Source organism: Vigna angularis, chromosome 9 (assembly GCF_016808095.1).
Source record: "Vigna angularis cultivar LongXiaoDou No.4 chromosome 9, ASM1680809v1, whole genome shotgun sequence".
NCBI lineage: Eukaryota > Viridiplantae > Streptophyta > Magnoliopsida > Fabales > Fabaceae > Vigna > Vigna angularis.
In genome coordinates, this window is record NC_068978.1 from 22640490 (window position 1) to 22659056 (window position 18567).

Sequence of the window (18567 nt, forward strand, 5' to 3'; positions counted from 1 at the left end):
TATAATATACTTAATTCAATTACTTAGCTATATTTATAACCTTAAAAACTTTTTACTAAGAAATGATATGGTGCTTTTAAATAAGTATTAGAATGTTCAAATAGTTAATATATACTTTTAAACCTTAAGAATAAAATTGTAATAGATTTACTGAACTTCAAAATATAATATCTTAAATACTTAATTGACCACAATGATATCACTTTAACAAACTTTATATGAGAACACCATCACTGTTTGTGGAATAAAATGGAGAATTTTAAACAATTTTTACCTTTTAATCCTAAATTGAAAGACATGTTTGAAAATGGTTAAAAGGGGCACATAATTTAAAAGTAGAAACTTAAACTAAACTATAAACACAATTTTCTTTTAATTAAAGTATCTTTTAAAAATAAAATAATAATATTAATTTATAAATTCTCTCGTATATTGCACGAATAAAATTACTAATAACTTTTAAAAGAAAGCATACAAATATATGATTTTAGTCGTACTATTTTTATGTCTAAAAATTTATTTTAGATTAGTAATAAATGAATCATCTACAGTATGTCGGTTAATTATATATTAATTATCATGGTCTAATACAACCTTTTATTTAGTGAAAATTTTGATTTTGCAGAATTCTTCTTTTGATTTTGAAATTTTCTCATAGATAAACTCAATTTAAATCCTTAAAGAATGTTAGGTAGAAAAGACTAGTGGTAGATGACAGCATAAGTGACACGTGTCACATGAACCATATGTCTAGTATTCATTGACTCATTACCATTTGATTCCTGAAAAAAAAATTAGCATTCCAAGGCATTTTTTCTGTTTCCTTTGTCTATAGTTGAAAGTTTAGTTTAAGGTACTCAAGATCTGAAATTTTGTATAATTTTAATTTAATTTCACGGAAACTAGTAACTATAAAAAAAATGTTATAGTAAATTTTTAAAAATATTAGAGTAAGTTATGTCTTTAAAAACATTAATTTTTAAATATAGTGAATAGACAATCAATAATAATTAATAAGACTAATATAAAATCTTTCTTATAATCATAAACATTATCCTTGTAAACGTTTTTGAGTCACTGTCTAGGAATAAATAAGGCCTATTGTCACAGCTTGAGAACAAATATCATATATATGATGATTATGATTTTCAAAAGTTTAATTAAACAAATTCATATATGCTAATAAATTTTCATCAAATTACATGGTGTTATATTAAAATGTAAGAATGTATAAATACTGTAAAATTATCAACATTTAATAATGTGTCAAATAAAGAATAATAATGAAATTCTACATTCTTTAATCATGAACAATGTTGTCAAATAAAAAATATATCTGAGATTAAGGATGAAAATTGTTTCATGTTGGAGTTTTTTTTAGAATGAGGGGTCAAGATCCCTATATATATTTTTTTCACATATATAGATAAAATTAATTTTTTAAATTTTAATATATTTTATGTATGTAACACCATCAAATTTTTATACATCTATTTTAATATTTCAAAAATATTTGATGAAAATACATTACTATGATCCATTAGTGATGATAAAATCACAACCATTCTCTTGTCATGTAGAAATACTATATCACCTTCACTTTATAAATGAATAAAGGATAGAGAACAATTTTGTACTCTTTAATCACCAAAAATACTACTAAAAAAACATCTAAAAAGTAAGACTCAAAGCATCACATCCCTTCATCTCCATCTTTATAAAGAATTTTGTAAGATTTCACAACTTCATCGTCCCAATAAATTATACTATTATACAAATAATCATCACATTATATAAAAAGTTAGTAAAATAATAAAAATTAGAAACAATGTAAAATAAAATTAAAAAATAAAATTATTTTCTTACATAGTTTTTTAAGATGTTTATAAAATTAAATTTCATTCAAGAATATATATATTTTTTCAGAAAATATTTTTTTTTCACATTAAAAATTATGTACGCATATGCACACTATATATATATATATATATATATATATATATATATATATATATATATATATATATATATATTCCAATATAAAAAATGTTTCTTAGATCAAATCTCAATCTGAATGTAGATTATAATGCAACTGCAAAAGTTACAAATATTTAAATTATAAATAACTGATGTTATTAAAAAGATTAATAACTATAACTAACGGTAAAAATAATCAATAATACTTCATAATTTTACAGTTATTTTAAGAAAAATAATTAATTTTCTACATAATTAAAGAAGGATTTAATAAAGAATTATAAAAGAAAAGAGGTAATTTGTTGAAAAGGTTCTATAGATAAAAATAAATAAAGTAATTTACATTTACACGAATGAATAACTATTTGTTTGAACAAGTTAATTCATTTACAGAGGAATACCTATTTTTTTATAAACTGAAATTAAAATATGTCTAAACTAATGTTCATTTTTTAAATTTTATATTTTAGACTTATATTTAAATTAAGGTGGACCTCATTTAGTCTCAAAATTTACTCTAAGTATACATTTTAATTGTATTTAAAAACCTTAACTAACACAATTGAACTCAAAATGGATACTGCATTCTTATCAAAATTCGACCACACCCTGTTCTGACTCAGCCTACAGTCATTGGGGATGCAAATTGCGAGCATTAAAGAAGAGAGAAAGGAATTACGTGCATTGCATTCTCCCACTTAGAAATTTTGCAGCTTAAAAATCTTTTGCAACACAATAAACAGGAGAACATTTTTTCATACAGAGGAACCGAGCTTGATCTCAGTCTTTTCAAAAGGGATCAAAGGGAAGGTCCCAAATTTGCATACGCAACCTTTGGTTCCTCTCCTAAGGCAAATACAACATCATGGTAGCAGATTCTAAGTCCAAATCCGACCTCTCTTTCGGCAAAACCTTTGTCAGCAGTGCTTTCTCTGCATGTTTCGCTGAGGTCATAAGCAACACTCTATCTGGGTTTTTCTCTTTTATCGTTTTTTGTTTCTGGGGATTTTTTGTTTGATGATCTTATGAAAGCAATACCTTTATGTTAATGGCATGCAGTAGTAGTAGCCATGGATCTGATTTGCATCCTCACTTTGGTGGATTTCTTATTACTGAGTGTTTTTTTTTTCTTTTGTTGTGTAACAACTATTGTTGGTTATACACTATCATGCATGGATACTTCAATTTGTTTCAAGTGTCTGTGTTGAATATTTATGATACTTACAGATATTTATCAATCAAGGTAGCATCTAATTTATAAAGTAAATGCTTTTGTGAACTTGGAGTTCCAATCTTCAGTTTTCAATTTTGTGTCTGCCAGTATTAGTGTATATTGGGTGATGGTTTGACAAATACTTTTTGGATAATAGTGATTATGTGAAATTGGTTTTTGGTTAAATGTGAATTTGAAGGTATTATGTTTTTGAATTTTTCATCTAAAATATTAAGCTTGAATTGTTAGTCAATGGTGATCCCTGTGGATTTTGGGGGCCGTGAAATGATAAAATGCATGCCTTCCAAAATTATTAATGCATGTCTTCCAAGGTGTTTGTTTTTCAAGAATCAAAGCCAATGTGAGCTGTTCCCTCTTTGATGTCTTGAATGTCTGACAAAATGTTTGAATTGGAAACCGTGGTAAAGTTTTGATGTTTTGTTATTAATGTAATCTAATGGAACAAGTTGGAATGGACAGTAAAGGAAAAGAGTATAATTGTACTTTTTTTTTCTCATGGTTTCAAAGACTAATAATGGAATGATGTTCCATTACCCTTGAGTTTGTTCCATTTCAGTATTCCACCTCTTAGAATTGTTTATTTTCCAATTCATTTTTAAACACCTAAAGGAGGAACTTGCTTTTGTTCCAATTGTGGCATCCAAAGACAGTATTCAGATCTAGCTGTTATTTTGGTAATATAAAACATATTTTTAAAGTTGAATAATTTTCTGAATTATCTCATGTGTGAAAAATCTTTTTGCATTTGTTGAAGTTCACATGATAACAGTCTTGTTAAACAGTCTTGTTAACATATGTTCATTGTGGTCCTGAGTTGCTATCAGTAGAGATTGATTTGGGTTGTTGTATATACTCGTGACACATGTTTTAGTATGATTTTTGCATTCTGTTCATTTCCTCCTCTCTCACTGCTTTGTAAAGTACTCAATTAATTGCAGTTATTTGCTTAGATTTGTCAATAAACTCTGGTAATTGAAATAGGTGTGTACTATCCCCTTGGACACTGCCAAAGTTAGGCTTCAGCTTCAAAAACAAGCTGCAGCGGGTGATGTAATTTCCTTACCTAAATATAAGGGTATGCTGGGAACAGTTGGTACCATTGCAAGGGAAGAAGGTCTTTCAGCACTCTGGAAGGGGATTGTGCCAGGGTTACATCGTCAGTGTGTGTATGGAGGTTTAAGAATTGGATTATATGAGCCTGTGAGTTTTTGAATCTGATACTGAAATTTGTTTGCTTGTTTTAGTTTATATCTATGCTTTCTTGTGTTATCATGTGTTGTAAATAGCATGGGTTGTTTACAGGTTAAGTCTTTGTATGTGGGGAAGGACCATGTTGGAGATGTTCCATTGTCAAAGAAAATTCTTGCTGGATTCACAACTGGTAAATCTCAATGCTGCAAATTGTGGGAATAATTTGTAAAAGTGCTATTTTATATATGATTTACCATTTTAGCATGAACCTGTGTTATTCCTATGTAAATACTCATGATTATAACCCAATTATAAATGGTCATCACTATAATCCAATTATGAACTTCCACAAATTTTCCTGGAAACAGGTGCAGTGGCAATTGCAGTGGCAAATCCAACTGATCTTGTGAAAGTCAGACTTCAAGCAGAAGGAAAACTACCTCCTGGTGTTCCCAGGCGTTACTCTGGATCTTTAAATGCTTATTCAACAATTGTGAGACAGGTTTGTGCTTCCCGATATAAGTTATCAAAGAGAAAATGCATTTGGTTCATTTTACTGTGATTATTTCTGATCTAAATCAATATAACACACAGGAAGGAGTTGGGGCTCTTTGGACTGGTCTTGGTCCCAATATAGCAAGAAATGGTATCATCAATGCTGCGGAATTAGCCAGCTATGATCAAGTGAAACAGGTAATTTCTATGTGACTGGAGTCTAGCACTATGGAGCAAAATTTTCTTCTTCATTTAGTTTGGAAATAACTATGTTTTTCTCTCTTATGCAGACTATTTTGAAAATTCCAGGATTCACTGATAATGTTGTAACTCATCTCCTTGCTGGTCTTGGGGCAGGGTTTTTTGCTGTCTGTATTGGCTCCCCAGTAGATGTGGTAATGTTTTAGAATCTAGAAATGAATATCTGTAATTGATTTTTTTTTATTTGTTATTGCATCAACATTTTATACTGTGTAGTAGTTATTTCAATTTTATATGAATTTTGCATTTGATATTATATTATATGTTCTACCGTGATGAACTGTGAATCCCTGGATGATTAGAACATGGTAGAAGTAGTAAACTTTTAAGGCTTATTTGGAATATGTTCACAGCTGATCGTTTTAAGGCCATTTGTGGTGTATGTGAATAAAATTTATTTTTCAATTTTGTTGAGGTGACCAAGTGAGCTTCTTTCATGCATGTGTATGTTTATTGTTTGTTTTAATTTTGTTGTCCTGTCTTCATTCTATTCTGGTATTTGTGCAGGTTAAGTCCAGAATGATGGGAGATTCTAGTTACAAAAACACCCTTGATTGTTTTATCAAAACATTAAAGAATGATGTAAGTTGCTTTCCACAGTTTACTTTTCCACTTCTACTTATCTGACATATATTAAGTCATTCTCATTTCTTATCCTAGCTTATATGCTCTCAAACCTCATTGATTTTGCTTTATTATAATGTAACAATATTTTCACCTTTCTATCTCTCTCCTTCTCTCTAGTACTTGGGGGCATGATGCATGGATACACGTTATATATATGATTGTAATTGTTTGAATTCAAACTGAAATCATATGTATTAAACATTCTCAAAAAGAAAATATTATAAATCATTGTCATGGAAAAAATATTAATTCTTTATAAATAGATGGCGCATTGATAAGTATCAGCAAAAGATCCTGAAATATCGGATATGGGTTTGTGTTGGATACATGTACATGACACAAATTGAAATCTCGTTAGATCATAATCATAGTTGGGGAGTATCTGGTGTTTTAGCCTTAAATATGGTCAAACAAGGAGTTGTATTATTCATGTGTATCCTTCATAAAATCTGATATGGCTATGTAATCTGATGTTTTTTTTTTCCAGGGACCACTGGCCTTTTATAAAGGTTTCCTTCCAAATTTTGGACGGCTAGGATCTTGGAATGTGATCATGTTTCTAACCTTAGAACAGGTATAACTTTCTTCCAAATTTTCTTTTCTAGAAGTGTTACTAACTGAGTTGAGCATGTTCTTACATGCACTCCCAAGATTCAGTTTATCTTCTAAGTTCCAACTGCTGAATTTGTGTATACTTTTGCTCACATATCTTTTTTCTGTGACAGACTAAAAATTTCGTCAAAAGCTTAGAGTCATCTTGAGCTGAGTTACCTACAATTTTCTGAGAGGGCTTGTCACAACTGCAAATGCAGTGAAAATTTTAGAAATAAAGCTTTCTCTTCATTCTGCAAACTGAAGGGATGTGGTAAAGCATTTTTTCAGGGAGAAATTTTTCTTTTTATTTTTGATAATAAGTGAGGATATGTTATTCATATATACTGATAACTTTTAGCTCTTTATGATATATTCTTAAGGATTTCATGCAGTTTCTTTTCAATCCTCTTTTAATCTATTATGAACATGATTGAACATGACATAACTTTTTGTTTCAAATTCGGTGGGGTTCAAGCCTCAGTTACAATATTTCATCCATTGATAAACTTAAATATAATATAGCCCTTGATTGATCACTGTCATTTGTCTTAAATGGTGGCTTTTAATTGTTATAGTTAGTATCAAATTTTAACCAACTGATGCAGGATAATTGCTTTTTTGTTTGCAAAGGAAAAATATTACAGCACCACTAATAGCTGTATAAAAACTTTGAATTACTGCTGATTAGTGAAGTTTTTATTATTTACTATTAAGATTAAATATGGTTGGATTTCCTCTTCAAATTATTTTCAAAAATTACGTTTTTGTGTCTAAATTAAAATATACCTTGTATTTTATGAAAATAATGTAAAATATCTTCTTTAATATAACACGTGAATTTATATTATAGTATGTGAATATTTATATTATAATGTAATGTGAAATTCTATTTGTTTCCTTTTGTAACATAATATTGTGAAAATAGTGTTTAAATGAGAAAATGTTTTTCCTAATTTTCATAAATTACATGGATCAAATAAGTATATGTAATTTAGAGACGAAAGACATTTTTAAAATTTTTTGAAAATAATTTGAATTATATAAATTTAGCCCAGAGTGATTTTGGTCATTGATTTTGGATCTATACATATGATATACCAAGCAAGACATTCGAATTGAAAATAAAAATAAAAGCTAAAACAACTTTTGGACAATTTTAACCGATCGAAAATAAAAACTATTTTCTGAAAATAATAGCAATGAATAAAAGTGGAAAACATTTCTGTAAATCAACGCCTACGCAACATTGACACATCGCGTATCAGAAAGAGGAATCATTTTCTCTTTCTGTATCAAAATCAAAAGCGCGTTCTAAAATTGAATGGTCCATTCTTCACTTCTGTGTAAACTATTCTTATTCTTATTCCTTTTAATTTATATAAAAAAGTAATTGATTTTATTTTACAGAATAACTTTGAAATAATATCCCTTGTACATAATTATAGTTATGTCACATTATTTAAGTCCTTAGTAAATATTTTAACACATATTTGGTTGATTAAGCTGTGAAAAATATTGTATGGATCACAAAATCTGATGAAGTATATAATTCATAATAATTGTATTCCGTGATAAACGGGTCTGAGTTTAAATCACTTAAATTACAAAAAGTCCCAGTACCAATAAAGGCCGGCACAGCAGTCGAATTATTCCATCTTGTTCGGTCACGAATTTACTTGTGAAAAATGAGTAGGGTCTGATATTGTGAATAACATTTGCGGGTCCAAAAAAATTCAACTATTATAATTTTTAATAATAGATTCATTAGATCTTGTTTTTTCAAATTCAGTAGATTAAGATATTTTTTGTTTGCTTTTTAAAATGGAAAATAAAAGTAAAAAAATTAAAATTATAGAAAAGTAATAACACAGTTAATTAAAAATATTGAGTTTGAATTTTAATTATTTTAAGTTAAATCATGTTTTTTTTGTTTTCTTAATAGAAAAATATCAAATCAGGTTGTCTTCTTTTTATACATAGTAATTTGATTTTTATTTTGAAAAATTTGATACAATTAGTTTTTTTCTATGTTAATACTGTACTAACAACGTTAAAAGATTGCTATGTGTCATTTTGTAATTTTTAAAAATTTTAATTTTTTTAAAAAATAAAATTATAATGTGACATGAGAGTGACAATGCCATATGTTATTGTTGCGTCATGTGACATTGTCTTAGTTCAATTTGATTCATTTATTTTTATTTTGTTTCAATTTAGTCACATTTTTTTTAATCATTTCTTTTCAAATGAAACCAAATTTAACTTATGTAAATGTTATACAAATATTTTTATTAAATATTTTTAACAAAATTAAATTTATTTATATTTATATATTATTTTGAACTTTATTTAAAATTGTTTTCAAATTTCAAATTTATTTTCTTAAATTGCTATAAATTTTTTTAAACTTATTTTAAAATTTTACATTTAAATTTATAAAATTATTACTTTTAAACTAACTCAAAGATTTGTATAGAAATTATTTAAGAGAATTGAAAAAGTTGATAAATTTATTTTATCAACTTTGAGAATCAGTGACTCCATCTGCAGCTACTGCCTTTATGCCTTCAATGCATGTAGCTTCCTCAATAACTGCATCAATTGTATCATCTGCAACATGAAAATCAAAGTCAGCATGCATGGGCGAATCGTCAAATAATGCAGCTTTATCAAGATTGAAATCAGAATCACCTAGCATATTATCAATTAAATCATCAAGCAAATCACTAGTGAGAAATGCACTAAAGTTAGAACACCCATCAGTACGTGTATTTACATGATGCACACAAAAAGTTTCATCCAACAATTTAGAGTTATGAGAAACATCAGGCACATAAGATAAAGCATGCAAATATTTTACAACAGTGCACATTTCAACTAATGGTAAGATTAAAGTCAGATTCAACTTGGATTGGTTCCTAAAAACAACCTCACCAATCTCAACAGATTGATCAACTACATAATTCAAGCTATCATAGAAAATGTACCGTATGGACCGGTCGGCGTACCGTATGGAACGACCGGCCAGGCAGCAATCCCGAGACTCAACCAGCGTTTCTCCCATCTTACCCTTAACCGCATGGGAGGGCGGCCGTTCGCGTAGAAATTTACTTCACACGCTATCATCTGACCGACCGTTCAATATCAGACGACCTATAAGCCAAGTGGTTAAGGTAAATTAGGATTAGAGCTATTGGGCTAGAGTTGGGCCGTGATTAACTTTCACTAATCCCAAGCTTATAGCAAAAAACTATAAATACAGGTCAGATGTGAGTGGTAGCTAGGTTGCATTCACTGCACATTTATTATTGTTTCATCGAAATCGCCAACAGTTTCCGTACTGACTTTGGCATCGGAGAATCTTTGACAGGTTCCCTCCGGACGACACGAGTGGACTGAGGAGTTGGACGCGAGACCGGACGATAGTTGAGCGAAGAGGCACATTGTGGAAGCGAGACCGGACGACAAGTGGACAAGAAGACAATTTGTGGAGGCCTTTGGTAACTTAGTCCCCAAACAACCGAAACAGAAAATATTGTCAAGATCAGGGTATAAATTGTGAACAACAATAGGGATGTCAAAGTAATCTATAGAAAATGTTGAATCAAGATAATAAGAATGAACATGTATATCAATAGCAGTGTCCATGATGGGTTCAATGGATTCAATTTTCAATAGATGAAAAACATTAAAACCTATTTGAACCTTAGAGAATTCTATAGGAATACTATGTTCAGAATGAACATGTGTTCTCTGTTCATAAACTACTTCATTAGGGTCATTTCCAATTAGCTTGCACGTCAACTTTCTTGCCTCAATTGGGGTCTTGTCCAGCAGAGAGCCTTCAACTGCTACGTCAACCAATACTTTGTCTTTGTAAAGTAGGCCCTCATAAAAGTAGACTAGAAGCCTGGGCTCTAAAATCTTGTGGGTTGGGCAGGTTGTGCATATGTTGCTGAATCTTTCCTAGTATTCATCCAGACTCTCCTCTTGAAAGTGCACAATGGAAGTAATTTCCCTTCTGATGATGGTTGCTTTGGCAGATGGAAAGAATCTATTCAGAAATTTTTGTTGCGTCTCTGGCCAACTATCAAAAGGTTGCTGCTAGTAGACAAACCAATCTCTCGTTGTGCCTTGCAGAGACATTGAAAATGCCTTCATTTTCACTGTTTCCTCTATAATTTTGGCCGGCTTCATGGAGGAGCACACCCAGCTAAACTCCTTGATGTGCTTGTGTGGGTCTTCATGTGCTAGCCCATGAAACTTAGGCATTCTCTTTATTAGTTTGTATAGCCAATCTCGAAAATTAGCCATCTCCTCAAGTCTGGTGGAAAACCTGTTTTGAACCTGGACTATACTTCAAGCAGAGATTATACCAAACACACAGAAGCATAACAAGGAGAAGAACCACTATTTACAGATTTAAAAATATTCAGAAACTAATGTTAAACACAAAAAAAAAAAATAGAAACCTACAAGACTAACTCTACAATTCTAAAACTTAAGTCGCCAAAGTCCCTGATAACGACGCCATTTGTTGAAAGAACTTTTTAGTCGCATTAAAAGCCAACAAAACCCAAGTTTCCCCACTAATGTAGCAAAAGGGAAAACCTCGGGTCTAATCGTGGACTTGGTACTTGTTAAGGCTAGAATTGTAGAATTAAGACCTAATTATTATCTACTAAGCTAGGTGGGGAAAAGAAAAATTAATGAAATGTAATATATAAAACTAACTGTATAGTAGGGCCGAACGGTTTGAAAGATAATGCATATCAAGAAGATCGGACAGTGTTGGAGAATCAGGAACAACTAAATAACGGATAAATGTTTCTAGATAAGACCGAATGACCCTATCAAGGTCGGACGATCTTAGTTGAAAATAAGCTTTCTCTACAAATATTAAGGTAAATGGTAATTAAGGGTAATGGGATGAGATTGGGCCGAGACTAAGGTTTCACTAATCTCAAGTCCATATAAAAAACTATAAGCACAGGTCAAAGGTAAGAGGTAGGTGATCGCATTTACTGTGCATTTAATACCATTGTTCCGAACACTATACGGACTGTTTATTTACTTAAGCATTGGAGAACCTTTGGCAGGTACCCCTCCGGACGGTTGAAGTGGCAAAACACTAATTAATAATGCATGTATCTACTAAAGCTAATGATTGAATGAATGAAAAGAATTGAAATATGCAATGTGCAATTCCTATCCTAAATGGTATATTAGTGCTAATAACAGAAACTAGGCTAATGGAAAATAATGTTTTCTCAAACCACTAATAGAATCTCAAACAAGCATCCTAATTAATCAATGCAATTAACATAAAGGAACAAACTATAAAATGATATTCAAAACAAGAGACAGAGAGTTGCTATAGCAAATGGTAAAAATAGTAACACTAAAAAATATATAGAAAGTCTAAACCTAATCACTAGAACAAATTAAAGAATAGATTAAGATCAAATACAGTTTTTACATTAGGTTTAATTTGAACCCTTAAAGCATATTATGTCTCGAGAAGACATCTTGAAAAGTTAGGCCCACTTTGGGGTCCTAAGGCATCTGATTCAAATACCTATGATGTGCCCAAATTCCTTTAAGTTTCCAAATCAATTCCAAAACCTTAAAACTGCACTTTCCCTTACTTTATAGCATCTAAAAAGATTACCTAAACTACAGTATCCAAAAAAGTAAAGGAAAGATAATAGGCACACGATGAGAATGAAAAGAGACAATTCATGTAAAACCAAAGTAAAATAATAACCAGATTCTGAATTCATGTTAACATTAATCCTAGACTGAAATCATAAATGGAAATGTAAGAAGAATAAGCTAAAATATCATAACACTAAAACTATGCCTAATTGAATCCTTAAAATGTTGTTCCAGTTCAACTAACATCAATATCAACTGCTGAAAACATAAAATCATATGCAGGAATTAAAAGAACAAACAAAAATGTAAATTGAATCCACAATTGAAATTGAAACAAAGAAACTTCTATTGAAAACTGAAAGCAAAAATATAGAATACCTGATGATTTAATATTTATACCCACATTTTAGATTTAATTTCAAATTTTAGTGGAATAATTTTACTTAAATGATTGATTTGAATAAGATTTGTGATGATTGGCTTTATCGAATTTGGGAATTAAAGAGGCTTAAAATGTGATTTTAGTTGCATAAATTATTTTGGATAGTCTAATGTTTTGTTGATGTAGTTGGAATTAAAGTTTGAATTGTAATTCTAAAAAGAAAGAAAAGGCTAAAGTGCAATTAGAGGAAATTTCTGGACTTCTGTGTAATTTTGAATATAATAAAAAAGGTTGAAATGTAATTTTGGGAAACTTTAAATTTGTTACATATTTTAAAAGATAATTTGGAGAAAATATATCTTATGAGATTTTATTTGATATTGTTAAATAATTACCTTATTTAACTATATCAATAAATATCAAAAGATAGTATTTGCCAAATCTTTTTGAATCTAGAAAATATATTATCAAATATTTGGAAGATATCAAATAAAAGATAAAATATCTTATTAATAGAAGATTCAGAATCCAAGCTCGTTCAAGCCTATATAAAGAGACCTAGGGGAGGTAGAAATCATAACTCATTCATTCTCTCAGACTCCTCCACTAGGAAGCCATCATCCATCACTCCTGTCATTTTATTTCATCATGTATTATATTATGGATTATGAGATTAAGTTGAATTAATGTATTTGTTCTTTTTTATTATTGATTTGGGTTATCCTTCTTCTATGTCTTTCATCTCTCAATCATATTAAAAGTAATGATTTTTGCATCATAAGGTGTTTGAATATACATGCATATTTATCATATGACTTCAAGGGTTTCTAGGTTTGATTGAGAATTTACTTTGATTGAATTTAGAAACCTTCATGTCATTAAACGATTTTTTACTACTAATCGAGAATGTACTTTGGTTGGTGGTAATAATTTCAACTACAATTAATTGAGAATTTACTTTCATTAATTAGCTTTTAATTTGGTTAGGAGATGTAAGAATAGACATGATTAAACACAATAGGATTTGATTGAGAATGTATTTTGATTGAATTCATTGTGAATAATCAAGAAAGATTTTGCATTTGATTGATAATCTACTTTGATTGATTATGAGATCACCGTTAAATTAATTAAGAATGTACTTTAATTAATTTGAAACTCAAACAATAATCAATTGAACAATAATCTGTGGATAACCGGTGAGGAATATATCTTGGAAAAACAATGGAATTAGCTCATTTCATCATAATTGTTTCTAAGTTTCCTATTTGATACTCAATCTTCTTCAAACATTAACTTCATTAGCATAGTTTCTCATTTTTATTCTTGAGCATTGCATAACATTCATAAGAGTCAAATATTGAAAAGCAATTATGTATTCATTGGGAGATGACTCATGGTTACTTTAACCCTATCTACTTTCTTGAATACTACTTGGCAATACTGAAGTTGTCTTGAAAATTAGTATTAATTTGATAGCTTCAACGATAGCGTATCAAGACCAAAAATCCAAGAGAAGCCCAAAGTTTGTCACCCAACGTGATTCTCCAAGAATTCCAGTGTAGAGAACGATTCTTCTACTCTACGAAAAGCTGAGAAAGCTAAAGCTAAGGCAAGAACTTGAAAACTAAATCCTAAATGAGGTGTCTGTCACCCACCACCATCTATTGTGCTTTTCACTATACTATGTTACAAAACCCCCTTTATATAGGAAAATAAAAAATGGGAAAAAAATGGGAAGAGGGGAAAGAGGGAGTGAACTAAAACAACAAATTTTGGAAGCTTCACGAATCGTTTTGTCTTTGAAATGCATCTCTGTCCCTGATCACGAACCACTCGTGTTTTCCTCAGTCGTTGGATCATTTCCTTCCTCTTTTCCGAATCAACCTCCCTGCATGTGCAGAAGATCAATGTTGATAGGGGGAGCCATATCTACCCTATATACCTATGTTTTTTATGATGAACAAGAAAATGGTTTTATAGTTTCTTGCACAACAAATGGCATAACAAATGCTTTATCCTTATTATGTTTATGGTTGAGATGCTTGGTATAGGCATTCATTGGTTGTTAATGAATCATGCTTTAAAAAAAATTGTGTATTTCATTTCTGGAAGAAATAATCGATTCAACAATGTATCTAATATGTTATACTTCTTCAGAACAATGATATGCTTAATAGGGGCAAACAACTGTGTAGTAATCGATTACATTAGTTGTATAATCGATTAAAACACGTTGCTATGCCAATATGTGTTTGATAATTGCATTGATCTATTTGGAATAGAAATTTATTTGAAAATTTGCTTAAGTGTTAAACATAACCTATTACATAAGTTTCATAATCGGTTAAATATGTTTCTCTTGTCAAAATCAATTTCATTAAAGCCTTAACTGTTTATAACTGTTATATGAATTTATTTTTGGCTTGTATGAATTGTGTAATTGACTGCATGTGTTGTATAATCTGTTAAATCTAAACAGAAGCAAATCTGTTAAAGTAGTAGGACAAGCTTAACAGATTACATTAATTACATAATTGATTAAAATGCGTTAGGATTCAAAAATCCTATAAATAACTATCTTGCACACTGTTTCAAATTAATCTTTTGAACATTCAATTTCATAACTAACATTTTGATTGAGTTTTGATTACAAGAGCGTCCAAGAACAATCTTGAAGAATCATGGATCAAATTTTGGTTTATACATCAAGATTCTATCAAGAAAGTGAGCTTAACGCGTTTTGATCATATCTGCACTACTCGAGTGTTGTTGTGAAGATCATTATCATCATTTTCAATTTGTGGATTGTGTTTCTATGCTGCTGTGCCAGAGGGAGAGAAATGTGATTGTTCTCATTGAGACTTGTGATTACTCTCAAGGTGTAAAGAGAATTGTGAGTGTTCTTTGGTTGGTAAGATTGTGAGGGTGTTCACATCTTGTATTGCTATAACTGATATTGAGTGGGTATGAGAGTGAATTGAGAGGGGATATCTCTTTATTCTTTATACTCTATCATTACAGTGAAATCCTTTCAACTACGGTTGTTGAAGGAAGATTGAATGTAGGCTTGGCCGAACCAATATATTGTTGTGTTGATCTTTCTCTCCCTTTTCTCTTTTATTGTTGATTCATCATTCTTGCTTCATTGATTCAAGAAAACCAAATATTGTGCAAAGCTTTTGAAAATATTAATTTTTAAAGAAAAATCCAATTCACCCCCTTCTTGGCTTGAGATATAAGGCATCACTTTTCTAACAACCACCGTCAACTTCTTCTGGGTGAGTAGCATAAGCATAGTCATGGCTTTCTTTCTCTCTCGATCTCTCACGAAAACCCTAGCATGTGGGTTCTTTTGCTTCTCTGAAATGAGACACACTCGAGCTATACCCCCTAAGGCAACAACTACTTAGGCCAAAATGACAATGTTCTAATAATCGCAGCCCAAGTTAACGCATCCCAATTCAAATTTCTTCAGCGCCAACTCAATGTAGATGACCCAAAATGTTTAAAACAATAACAAATGAGTAGAAACTATTCTAATCATTCTTGCACAATACAATTGGTAAACAAATGTTTAAAATAATAACAAATTTGTGTTAGATGTGTAGATCATGAGTTGTTGAATGAAATAGGCTTAAACAATTTAAGATTATCTAGTTATGGTAGTATTAATCGATTACAAAAGTAATCTAATTTATTAAAAGAAGCTAGAACTCATAGAAAGCAAAAACAGGACAAAATTGTCTGCTATAATCGATTACATAAGTAGCATAATCGATTAAAACAAAAACTTAGGCATAATCCATTATGTTGATAGCCTAATCTGTTAGATAATGTTAAAAGAAGAAAAACAACGCATAATGTCATTTTAATCGATTACATTAGTTACATAATCGATTAAAACACAAACATTGGTCTAATCCATTATGCTAACAACCTAATCTGTTAGGTTAGTTAATAAAAGCATTATAAGGTATAACTCTCATTTTAATCGATTATATAAGTGACATAATCGATTAAAACAAAAAAATGCATCGATTAAGATATTAATCTAATTGATTAAATGCAACATAATTTGATTTTCTATATAAATCAGATTTGAAACCTTACCCAATAACTAATTCATTTGTTATTACTGACATTTTCATTGAGTTTGAGTACAGGCACATCCAAGAAGAGGTCTTGGAGATTTCAAGCTACATTGGTGAAGAAGAAAACAAGAAATTCATCAAGACTCAAAGGAGCTTACTTGTTCTAATCTATCTGCACTGTTTGAGTGTAAATCTTTCATGTTGTTATACATTGTATTTGATTTGATACCTGTGTTGGGTAGGCCAGGTTAGAGAGAGTGAGTGCAATGCTCTCTTGTATTATTTGTATTGGATTTGAGTGTTATGATGATATCAATTGAGTGTATCATTGTATTCTTGAACTCAAATCTTGATTAGTGAATTACCTCCCAACTAAGGTTGCTGAGGGAAGACGATGTAGACTTCTTGTAAGAGCTGAACCAATATAAATCTTTGTGTGTTTTAGTCTTTCTTTTACATTTCTTTACTTTGATTAATTCAAACACCTTTGACTAGTGATTTAAAGATTAAAGATTCTTTAAAAATTTAAAAAGCTTTTAAAATTCAATTCACCTCTCTTAACTTAAGATACATGAATTACTTTAATAACAATAAGTAATGATTATCCTTAGTAATCCATAAATATTTTATAAAAAAATTACAATAAACCCATAAACAATTTATGTATATCTATAATTTGACTTTCTTTATTTTATGAGTAATTGTCCTAAATTCAACTTTACTTTAAAATTAATTAAAGCATAAATTTGATCACTTTTGTTATTACAAATTTACCATACAATTAACTTCCTAAGTTAAAATAATGTTTCAATACCATATATATATATATATATATATATATATATATATATATATATATATATTGTTTATGTATATAATTGAGGAGGGTTGAGAGACACACCTTTCTGTTGTCGCCTTCCTTATTCTCTGGCCTCTAAACCACATACCTCAAATTCTTCTAGTCCAAGTCGAGTGGGAGGGTACCTGCAAAAGGCACTCTAATGCTCAAGTCAGTGACTTGGCGTGATAATAGTGATAATATTTAATAGAGAGTGAGTACTTAGAATTAGTTCAACATGCTTACCTTGGTGGCTTAGCCTTTTATTTATAAGTTATTTCATGGACCCTAAACTGGCATAGGTCCAATAAAACGAACTTACCTTTAAATTCGGTTTATTACTCATAAACAATTTCTTTATCCTACAATCAGTTATCAATATCTTTAATCAATATGTTATTAACTTATTAATCTATTTATTTGCCCAAACCATTGGCCCAATAGCAATATCTTGAACACTGGCCCAATTATGGCACAACATCAATAACTTAAGCGATGATCCAACATTTAATCTGCTTGATTTTTGACCTAAGTAATAGACCGAAAGGCTACAAATGCTAACGGTTCGCTCTATCCTATATACAATACATATGCCCCCAAGTCCGAGTTAACCATCCGGTCTAAGCCAAGGTTAACTATAGGACAAATAATAGGCATAAATATTAAGGCTCGGTACCGTAACCGCTTTTGCTCCCTAGTGGTATTTAGAGCTTTGCCTTCTTCTTAGGCCATAAGATAGACTTTAACTTGGCCAAAGGCGAGAAAAATGTAGTTGAGCATATATCTGATCAACAACTAGCTGACTCGGTTCTTGAGTTATCTTGCAGAATGGCCCTAGCGAATTGGAATCTAGCATATGCGTTGTACAGGAGTAAATTAAGGGCTCAATTAAATGGGTCTCAAAATGAAAATGCAGCCTTAAAGCTGAAATTGGAAGAAGCAATTGTTGCTTATTCCCAATGTCACAAGACAAACATAGTCTGCCCAATTACTGGCTGATGCCGATCGCATAGTGGGAGATCCCCCACCTTCTAAATGTGTCCATTGTCGAAGCTGGTTTTGATGGGATGAAGGACATACCCAATGAAGAATTTGAAGCTGAAGTTCCAGCTGAAGAATTCATGGAAGATGTCGCTACTGAGGGACAAGTTCCAGAAGAAGAAGCGCCTATAGACAATGAAGAAGAGGTGGCTAACGAGACTGAAGGCCAAGATGA

At 30.5% G+C, this 18567-nt stretch overlaps 1 protein-coding gene across 1 annotated transcript; it reads left to right on the forward strand.

Moving 5' to 3' along the window:
• The first annotated feature begins 2552 nt into the window (after positions 1-2552).
• LOC108346301 (mitochondrial uncoupling protein 1) lies at positions 2553-6770 on the forward strand. Its single transcript, XM_017585341.2, has 9 exons — positions 2553-2926; positions 4193-4411; positions 4514-4592; positions 4771-4904; positions 4997-5095; positions 5188-5292; positions 5666-5740; positions 6273-6359; positions 6511-6770. The coding sequence occupies exons 1-9, from the start codon at positions 2843-2845 to the stop codon at positions 6544-6546; spliced, it is 918 nt and encodes a 305-aa protein (XP_017440830.1). The 5' UTR covers positions 2553-2842; the 3' UTR covers positions 6547-6770.
• Positions 6771-18567: the final 11797 nt, after the last annotated feature.